This window comes from Gracilinanus agilis, chromosome 6 (genome assembly GCF_016433145.1).
Source record: "Gracilinanus agilis isolate LMUSP501 chromosome 6, AgileGrace, whole genome shotgun sequence".
NCBI lineage: Eukaryota > Metazoa > Chordata > Mammalia > Didelphimorphia > Didelphidae > Gracilinanus > Gracilinanus agilis.
In genome coordinates this window covers 193,946,106-193,957,138 of record NC_058135.1, presented here as the reverse complement: position 1 = coordinate 193,957,138, position 11,033 = coordinate 193,946,106, and the positions used below count along the sequence as shown (strand labels likewise).

Genomic DNA, 11,033 nt, shown 5'->3' with positions numbered 1-11,033 from the left:
AATGAATACTGTACCGAAGTCCTGTCTTGGGGCATCACATAAGACAGCTTGCCAAGGACATGGATCTGTTATCTCTTACCTTTGCATGCCTTCCAGTATTTAGCACTACTCCTTGCACATAATGGGTGCATAATAGATGTTCATTGAAATGCAGAGGAATACATTTGTGATTTTTTTTTAAAGAAGATTTTCCAGATACCCAGTATTAAAAGAAAAATTCCAAGGCCTGACAAGTTAGAATTGTTGCTTGAGTTCAATTTTTAACCTCTTGGAAGCATTTGGAAGTAGATAATTAGTCAGGGAGTTGAGGCCAAAGGACAGCCTACTAACCATTCTTTCACTTAGAAGGAGGAGGATCAGCACCCTATTTGTGTGATAGCTAAAACATTTAAGCAGCCAGCTATTCCAGGAACCAGTGGGAAAGAGCTCCTTTCCCACTGGTTCCTGGAACAATTGTTCTCTTAGGAGTTTGATCTCAAACTCAGCAGGGTTAGACCTTCATGGAGCAGAAGCAAACGATATGACATTCCATTCAGATTATCCTGCAGGGAAATGGGACTGAACTTTGGGTCAGAGGTGCAGCTGTTAACTTTCTTATTGTTTTAATATTTATATTCCATGCCAAAGAGTAGAACCCATTCTCTTTCAAAGAAGATAAAATGAGCAGCAATTAGGTTGCACAGTGATAGAAGCCCAAGGCTGGAGTTACAAGGACCCGGGGTTCAAATCTGGCCTCAGTCACTTCCTAGTTATGTGACTCCTGGTCATTATTTAACCCTAGTTGCCTAGTCCTGACCATTCTTCTGCCTTAGAATTAATACTAAGTCCAAAGGTATGGGTTAAAAGAAATAAAATAAAATGCATTAGCTTCCAGAATGTCTGCTTTATTACCTTGAGAACTCTATTTACATGCTCTTGTTTTCTGCTTTCTTTAACTTGCTCAGAACTTTAAAATATCAGACATTTTAAAATATCTTTCCTTCTGCTATTGAACTTTCCTTTGTAACAAAGGAAATGTTATGTATAATCAGCTGAAAAAAGCAGCCAGAAATCCTGACAATATGTCAATGTGTGCCCCATTCATACTCCATAGACTCCCACTTCCCTACAAGGAAAGATGAGTTCTATTTTCTGGACCCAAAATTGTTTATTGTAATTAATTTTAGCTCAGCTGCCTTTAGGGGAGTTTGTTTTGTTGTGGTCTGTAGATATCACACAAACACACACACACATACACATACACACACACATATCCATCACATGAGGATATCCTGATGAGACTGGGACATCCCTTTTTAACCACTAGTTTGAGCCTCCAAAAGCTATGCTCTTACCATTGTTGAGGGGCCAATAACTAGCACTCCAGTCCCATTTAGCTATATAATATCCAGTAGCTTTTATGTGTGCCTTGATACTGTAAAGTTATACTCTCCCCTATACTACTTCAAGCTCTGAGGTGCAGGGAAGAATAGACTCGTAACATAGCTCAGTTCCTATAAAGCATTGGTCCCATTAAGTTCATGTCTATATTTGACAGAACTGTTGGATAAGTCTTTGTATTGTGTTCAACTGGGTCAGGGTCCTGAAAGTTACTCCCATAAGCCACTCCTTGTTCTCTGAGGCATCAATGGAAACTGGTTCCAAAACCCAGTCTCTGAAATGTGGGGGTGCCATGGCATATTCTAGACCTTTCCAAATTCACAAAGTTGGAAACTCTACTCCCTTTACCTGGAATGGAAAAGAACAAAGGCAGAGGTCAAGGGCTGAGACCCATTCACTTAAACATATGACCTCAGGGGAGAAGCCCATAAGACCTTTCCCATGATCTCCCACCAGATGCTGTGAGCAAGAGTGACCAAGATTCCCCAAGAGTAAATAATATAAAAGATGCTTTGCTAGATGCTGACAGGCCTTTGAATAACTACACACACACAATCAAAGAGCATCTTCCTCAACATGCTGTTAGCATATTAGAACTAGCTAAAATTATGGAATATGTCCCAAGTTTTCTATACTACTACTACTACAAATAATAATAGCTAGCATTTGTTATTTATTGCTTTAAAGTTTGTGAAATATTTTACAAAGATGATCTCATTTTATCTTCACAACAACTCTGAAAGGTAGGAATTTTTATTGTTCCCATTTTATAAGTGAGGGAACTGAGGCAGACTGAGACAAAGTGACTTGCCTAGGATCACACAGCTAATCAGTGTCTAAGGTTGGATTTGAACTCAGGTCTGTCCTCACTCTAAACCCAAGAATCTAACCACTGTACTGTCTAGCTGTCTATATTATTTAGGGCTTTATGATCACAAAATGCTTTTATACATTGTCTCTTTGGATCTTCACAAGAACCCTATGAAGGAGTCTATTGGAAGGAACCCTGAACTTGAGAGAGTAGACTTGAGTTCTAGTCCTGGTTCAGCCACTTACTAGGCTTTTAACAATGATCCCTGACTTTCCTTGAGTCTCTTTCCTCATCTCTAAGATGGGTTTAAGAAATATTTCTTCTTCCTAGTCCAAAGGGGTGTGATGAAGATCAAATATGATAATGCTCTCATATGTCTCCTACATGTTAGTCTTTGGTTGGCCAGTGAAATGTTGGGGGGGGGGGAGGTTGTACAGTTACTGGATAGCCGAAGGGTTCTCTGAATCAAGGAGCAGGAAATTCCCTTAAGAGTAATTTCATAAACTTATTGGCAGAACCTGTTCTTTGGTCAGACAGTAAGAATGATGCTTTAGTCTTTTTTAAAAGTTGTAAATTACAGATGTTGTAAGCTACAAAGTGATATGTACATAATGTGATTATTACTATTAATTATTATCCCTACTTTACAGTCAAAGACTAAGGCAAAAAAGAAACTAGGTGACTCAGGGCTAAAATGTACAAGTGGCTTTCTGGGATTGCCTCCAGTCAAATAGAATCTATTAGGGCCATCCATATGGGCATTAGCAAGAAAGAGAGGGGTTTGAGCCATGGATCTAGTCAAGTGATTGTTGGAGTCATTCTATTCTCCTCTTTTGCCTACTTCCCATCTCGATTCTTTGATGCTGTTGTCATTTGATCTTGATCTGAATCAAAGACAAGGAGCAGAAAACAAAACAGAGCTCTCCCTCCATCCCAGAGCCTGCTTTCCATAGTCTGCTCTCCTTCCTTTTGCACATGTGCAATGGGGATATTTCTGGGCCCAAAGTTTCTGGTCATTTTAGGGAGGGAGAGGAATGGCTCTGATCCCATTTAGTATTTGCTGCTATTTTCTCCACCCCATGAAATCTCTGAGAGTCAGGCAAAGGACTGTCAGACAAAAGATATGACCATCATCACTGGCATTTTTTTTTATGGAATAGTAGAAGTCTGGAGCTCATCTACATTAATCCCAAGGACCAGGGAAGTGCACAGATGTGGCCAAGGCCATGTAGTTAGTGAACATCAGGGCAGAATTAGAACCTAGACTTGACTAGTTCATGTGGTTTCTCCCAGACTATGCTGCCTTAAGACTTGCCAATCTAATTTTCAGGGGAATATCTATAAAAAGATCTAGATTGTATCCTATTTTCAGGTGGACTTGCCCAGTCCCTTGTTACTATGTTGTACTATTGAGAGCAGGAAGGGTCCCATCACTTTGATGTGAGATAGAGAGGAAAAATCAGTGCAAAAAACAGGAGTTAGAGAAGAAACCAACTTGAGTGTGTTTCTGATGGATATTTTGGGCCTTCCTGGTATGCAACTGTCTTCCTTCAGGTCACCACACAGCAATTGTTTCTGCATCCTGCTTTCAGCCATTATCTTCCCATGACCAACCAAGTGTAGCTGACCTGTGATGCTCCTGACATCATTTGTCACTTGATTATTCTCTATAACCTTTTTTCTTTGTATGAGATGTATGAGAGCTCTGCTCAAATCTATCCTTAGCTATCAACCAAAGAGAGAGAAGTTAGATAAGGAAAATGAAGTTATACAGGGTATCCTGAAAGTTTTAGAGCAGTTTAAATCTAATAAAATTACACTAAAACTTTTGGATCACAGTTTATTTCTAGATCTGGTTTTTCCCAAGCTTATATGTGTTTTCTTAGGTTTGCATGGAAATCCCTAGGATTAATCAGGAAAGTATGAGCTTCCTCTTGCCCTTGTTCCCACTCTCATATGCCTCAAAGCTGTTAGACATTGGTTGGCCAATGACTTTTTTTTCTCTGCAGTTACCAGATGGCCAAAAGGTTCTCTGAATCAGGGAGCCAGAAAGTCCCATAAGAGTTGTTTCATAAACTTATTGGTAAAACCTATCCTCATGTTTGACAGGATGGATAAAACTTCAGCCTTTTTTTTAACTCTTACTTTCTGTCTTAGTCCCAACTCTAAGACAGAAGGCTAAGGGGTAAGCAAATTGAAATAATGGAATAAGAAGAGATAATTCAATCTTATAAAGGACAATTGTTCTATAGGTGATGATGATATGAAAGCCATTTTCTGATTTAAGAATTAGTGCCCAAAGAATTAAAGTTCCACAGATACTGAGGATAGTAGAAGGTTGCAGTAGAAGGGGAACTGCATCAAGAGCTGTAAGAGCACAGGATCATAGACCAAGACCTTGAAAGGTCATTGGTGGTTGTCTAGTCCAGCCCTTTCATATTTGATAAGTAAGAAAATAGATGTTTAGGGAAGTTAAAGGATCTGGCCATGGTCAGAAAAGGTATCCAGGGCCCAAACCATTTGGTAAAGCTATGTGTTAACAATAGATCATAATTTCACCAATCTGTAAAATGAAAGAGTTAAACGAAATTGTTTCCCTAAGGCCCTGCTAGCTCTTAAATTTAATGACTGTTTTGCTGAGCTGTATGGATTGTAATATTAGTCATCATGTTTTCTTCCTAATTGCTCTCGGTCTTCTCATCTGTAAAATGGAGAAATAACATTCCATTAACATCAAAGGACTATAAAGAAGGCATTTGGTAAATTATTAAATGTTATGTAAGTGTAAATCCTTCATATAACTATCCTTTTTAATTTTCATGTTACCATGGGAACATAGAATAGGAATGGTGAGGGGGTGCTACTGTCCCTTGAAAAATCAGTGGGGGGTATCCCTGAAATCAGCAAATTTCTATCACAAGTATCAAAAGAAACATCAATGATTAAAATAAATGGGTGATTAGTCAAACAGAGCTACCCCCCCCCCCAAACCAAACAGTCCAGACTGGAAAAGGAAAAGTCATTTATTTCTGTAGGAGAAAGAACATTAGTTTTGGAGTCAGGGGACCTGGCTGGGATTTGAGCAGCTACCTATTATCTTTGTGACCTTGTACAATTCATTTCAGCTCCTCACATATCTGTTTCCTCTATAAAAGGGGAGGTTTGTACTATAGAAAATTTTCAGCTCCATATGCCACAATGCTATAATGGAACAAGGACTGGTGCAGGGTAGAAGAGAGGATTTGAGGGTATGTTCTCAATGAGAAAACAAGGCCCAGTGTGCCCCTGTTCTGTATCCTCTATTTTAGAGCATCGCTAAAGCTTTTTTTATTATCTCCCTAAAATGATATGGCCATTGCATCTGAAAAAATGTCACCTGCAGACCTTGAGATCCCCATTTCCACATTAGGGAGCAACAAAATAACTCAGCAACTACAGAATCTAGTGGAAAGGAAAGAGCTTCTCAATAAAGAGATCATTGTCTACTCTCAGAGCAGGATACTTCACTTCTGCTATGTTTTTCTCCCTTTGCCCTGAAGGTCACCCTCCCTGGTGGTGGATGTCCCAACCTTTAGCCATGAGAAGGAAATTTTTTGGTAAACAGGCACTTAGCAGAGAGCAGGGGGTAGGGGGTGGGGTTGAAGTTAGGGAGGGAGCAGAGGGGACCAATAAATGGAAACCAGCCAGGGACAGATCTGAATTGCCTGCCCTTTCTTAAACCAGCTCAAATACTTTTCCCTACTTTGCCTTCTGACCACTCCCCTGGGCTGGTCATTCTGGAACTTTTATAAACAGCTTGTCTGTACCCTTGTAACAGTCAGCTTCAATCTCAGACCCAGAGTTGTGAGTCACCCTTCATTGTTTGGAAGCAGCACTGGTACATAAGGAGAGAGAGAGAGGGGACCCAAAAGAGTGGACAGAGAGTAAGTTAAGAACAATTTTTATTTCTTTGGATGGAACTTCACAAGAGGGATCTGTGTAGGTGGGTGTTTTTTAATGGGAAGGAATGTGGGTTGGAGGCATCTTTTCAGAGGAGTTTTTGATACCCTGAGAAACACAATTAAGAAAACTGCAGTCTAATTTTTGCAAACATTAGGGAGGGAAGTATGGGAAGGCAGAATGATCCAATGGAAAAGACAATTGGCTCCAGAGTCAGAAAAATCCATTAAACTAGTTCTGCTACTTCTACCTGTGTGATCATTTAACCTTTTCTGGGACTCAGCTTTCCCATCTGTAAAAAGAGAGGGTTGGGTTCCATGACTTCTAAAGTCCCTTACAATTGTAAATTTCTTGAGCCTATGAAAGGGTTGGTGAGAGAGGAAAGGTAAAGGGATGAAAGATATTTTTTTTTACTTTGAACTGCAATAATTTCTCTTTAAAGGAAACATTTTGCAGTATTAATAATGTCCTACTTGCAAGTTCATAGCAATGGTTTAAAAGGACCGCTAGAGTTTGTGTTTTCACGTTGTGCGAACGTGGGGAGATTGACCAAGGGGAAGAGCTGGACTCTTTCTATTCTATCTTCTCAATGTCAACAATGAGCATTTTTGAACCTCCTCCTATGGTTAAAGTACCATGCAAGTTTTGTGCTATTCAATGGATAAGCTTTGGTTCGAGTCCTTGAGGCACTTGAGTCTAGGAAAGGAGTGAGGTACGATTGTTCCTGACACAAACACAAAAAGGGAAAAATCACAACACAAAGGGGCATGTGGTCCTTGACTCAAGTTGACTCCTGGCCAGCAAAGACTTTATAATTTAATTGGAATCAGTCAATTCAATGCAAACATAACACAGTAAAGATTTGCTCTAAGCTAGGTACTATGCTGGGTTCTGGAGTTATAGAAAAGAGCCGAAATAGTTCCTGCCTTCAAAGAACTTATATTTTACCTGTGGAGAGCAGGATGGAGGGGGATGGGGCCAATATTAATAAAGATAAGTACAAAATAAATCAGAAAAAATCATAAACTAATAGGGAGGCAAAATGTTATCCACTGGGCAATCAGTAAAGGTCTTTTGTAAGATGTGGCTCTAGATCTGAGACCCAAGAAATTCTGAGAGGTAGAATAAAGAAGGAGAGATTTCTAATTATGAGGAACTAAACATTGAGGTCTGAGAGATGGCATGGCATGTCTGAACATCAAGGAGACCAGTTTGGCTGAAATAAGGGGCATTTGAAGGGGGAGGAAGATAATGTGTCACTCTGGACATATAGGTTGGAGGAATGCTATCAATAGCTTTCAGTGACAATCAGGATTTTGTATTTTACAGGTTAGACTAGATAATCCAAATCTCTAGGATCCCTTGTAGGTTGATCATCATTCTACTTTCCCTACCACCCCCTCTCCATTCTGTGAGATTTCTCCCTTACCATTCTGTATTGGGGATCAACCTTGCAGGTCCCCAACTGTCCACAGGATGCTTCCAGTCCTGAGTGCCACCATCATCCTGTCTGTCTTTGTGTCCTGTGCCACAGTGGAACTAAATGGGGAGCAGATAAATGACATCCAGAAAAAAGTCAGCGACCTCTGGCATAGGCTCATCTACCTGAAGCCAGTCACTTCAGACCGTGATGATCACATTGTCTATGCCACCTGCCAGGTAAAGCCTTCTTCTACTTTGGAGGCCAATAAACCCCGGGTGACAGGGCAAGTTCTATTTAAACAGCTCTACCCAGACGGGAAGATGGAAGTCTTCTTTGATCTGGAAGGGTTTCCAGCAGATACCAGGAATGCCACTGGCAGAGCTATCCACATTCACAGCTTTGGAGATCTCAGCAATGGCTGTGATGGAACCTCCAGCCACTATAATCCTCATGGGGTAGCCCACCCCTTCCACCCAGGAGACTTTGGGAACTTCCTGGTGAAGGATGGAAAGATCAGGAAGTCCCGATCCAACACTTCTGCTTCCCTATTTGGGCCCCACTCTGTTCTCGGCAGGGCCATTGTAATTCATGAGCAAGAAGATGACCTTGGCAAAGGTGGAAACAAAGGCAGCCTGGAGCATGGCAACGCTGGGAAGCGCCTGGCCTGTTGTGTCATTGGCATCTGTGGACCAGAGCTCTGGAATAAGGCCGCAATGGACAATGCCGCGAGGAAAAAGAGGAGGAGAGAAAGTGAATGTAAGACTGCCTGAAGCAAGGATTTCTGCAGGTCTTTGGTCTATTTCCTGGTCAAGCTAATCACCTCTGCCAAACATCACTGGTTGCTTAGAATGCTGGGATGAGGTTCTTTCTTTAGCTGCACTTGTAAGTGGTGCCTCCTCAGAGTTGCTTTGTTTGGGGGAAAAATTCTACATTCTGTGAGTCACATAATAAAGGAGCTTCAATGCAATATGCAACATGGATTTGAGGTTTTTAATTGGTTTATTATTTTTTTAAATTTCACTCATCAGCGCTTGAATTGAGAGACCAAAATCCTCAGAGAAGAGGACAGTGTTCAGAATGAAGTTTCTCCTCCCCCAAGCAGTCCACCCTCATTTTTAAAAACTTGAGTAGTAAATTTACTTGAGCTTGTCATGACATGGTGAAGATTCCGCACCAGAAATTTCAGTAAGAGTAGGAGAGAGAAATAGATGGGAGTGGGATGCCAACTTAGAGGCCCTGGGGAATGGGCACAGGATTTAGAGGCAGAAGACTTGGGATTTCCTGATTGCTGTATGATGTGTGTGATCTTTGACAAAATATTCAGATTCAACTGAGAGTGGACTGCCTTGAAGAGGATGTTTAACTTGGAGATGCTCAAATCCTAGCTTTGACACTTGTTACTTTGCACATGATCTCTAAGACCTCTTCCAATTCTAAAGCCTATTTCCTTGGCCACAGAGCTTTCCCTAGATGATCAGTTGCTCTCTGATCTCTGTGCAACAGAGCTGTATTATCAGGCCATTACCTGATTGGTAAGAAGAGGCACAGTGAGGTGAGCTAGTTGCTGTTTCAGTTCAGGATCATATAGGAAGCTACTAGCTATGTGGAACAAGAAGGTTCTATGCAATGCCCAGAAAATAAGGAAAGAGGGATCAGAGACAAGATGTGATATAAATTACTATTCACAAGACAATGCTGCCTCTCAAATAGAAGTACAAATTTAAGAAACTTGAGACCCCAGTGAGGACTGATTTGGACTCAGGTTCTTTACTGGGTTGCTTCCCTGTTGCAAGTTAGATTATACACTGAAAGGTATAATCTCTTGCCAGTATCCTTTGACTTTAATAAATGTAAATACTGATAATGACTATTTACCTTGTGCAAAGAACATTTCTTAGACTTTCCCCCCACTGCTTAGTTTGATGGTGCTCTAGTTCCTCCAGACTTGGGAGTTCTGAGTCAAACTGAACTCCAGCCAGCATCCAGTCCTCAGTGGTTATTTTTACCTCTGACTTGAACTTAACTTGTTATTTAAAAATGGTTCATTGAACCCAAACGGCTGTGGAAGAGGAAGGATCTTTGCCATGAAATTAATTTCCTTCCATCAGGCAGCTCCCACTGGCTTACACTGGAATTGGACCTGACTCTCTTTGGTCCATGCCATGGGCCAAGTTAGCCCTCAAACAAAAATGAGATGCTTTTCAGTTTGGGGGTGTCAAAGATGGTATGATTGGCCCCCACCCTTGCCATAGTAATAATAAAAAGAAGTCCCTAACTTACCCAGTTATCTTTTCCTTTTTATGACATCAATTCAATGTTATGTCTTTAAGAAGATCTTTAATTCTAGAGATGATTAGAATGATAATTATAATCAAACTAGCATTATATAACACTTTAATGTTTATAAGATATTAGCTCATTTTATCCTCATATCACCTAGGAAAGTTGGTACTATTGTTATCCCTACTTTACAGAGAAAGAAACTGAGGCCAAGCAGGGGTTGTGACTTAGCCAGGGTCATACAGTTAGTGACAGGTCCTATTAGAACTCTGGTCTTCCTGCCCCCAGGCCCAATGCTCTATCCACTGCAAAATTTAGCTCCCTCTGTAGGACTAGTAATCTTGACACCCAGGGCAAGTTGGAGGTGGTTGTGCAGAAAAAGTGTTTATATAGTGCCTACTATGTGCCAGGCTCTGAAGCACTTTTTACAAACATCATCTCCTTTGATCCTCACAACACCCCTGCACCCAGGTAGGCACTATTATTAGTCCTATTTTGCATTTGAAGAAACTGAGAGAAACAAAGGTTTAATGATTTTTCCCAGGGTCACCCAGCTAGTTGTGTCTGAGGCTAAGTTTGAACTTGGGTCTTCCTATCTCCAAACCTAGCACTCTTATCCACTGCACTACAAAGCTGAAAGGGGAATAATCTGCCCCAATCAGGTGTAGCTGCATTAGAAGATGGCACACACTCTCCACTCTCACAGAGATTCAGGTCTCAGCCCCTGGGGAGGCAGAGATAAAACATAAGGGATACAAGCCAGGAGGAAAGGAAGACTGGGAGAGCAAGGGGTGGCAATACCCCCAAAGGGCCAGTGGAAGACAAGGCATTAATGTGTGGGACCCCAAATCCTGGTTGCCCTACCCTAGTTGTGGCTTTGTTTAGCTTTTAGACTTTTTCTGGAGGTAGGGGAACAGAGTCTTATCTCCCCTCTCCATTGTTCTCAACTTTTTACAACTCCCTGAGACCCCTAAAGAGGAGACAACCATTTCAGTTTTTTTCTTGGACCTAAGAAACTCTTTAGTCGTCCTATTTCCCACCTAGGAGTAGTGGTGGTAGGGTCTCTCTCTCTCTCTCTCTCTCTCTCTCTCTCTCTCTCTCTCTCTCTCTCTCTGTGTGTGTGTGTGTGTGTGTGTGTGTATGTTGAGAATGTGGGCAGCTGGGCCATGTTATGGAAAATGTCTGTGCATCACTAAGATC

At 41.2% G+C, this 11,033-nt stretch overlaps 1 protein-coding gene across 1 annotated transcript; it reads left to right on the top strand.

Moving 5' to 3' along the window:
- Positions 1-6,007: 6,007 nt before the first annotated feature.
- Positions 6,008-8,527, top strand: SOD3 (superoxide dismutase 3). Its single transcript, XM_044680144.1, has 2 exons — positions 6,008-6,114; positions 7,588-8,527. The coding sequence occupies exon 2, from the start codon at positions 7,607-7,609 to the stop codon at positions 8,321-8,323; it is 717 nt and encodes a 238-aa protein (XP_044536079.1). The 5' UTR covers positions 6,008-6,114; positions 7,588-7,606; the 3' UTR covers positions 8,324-8,527.
- Positions 8,528-11,033: the final 2,506 nt, after the last annotated feature.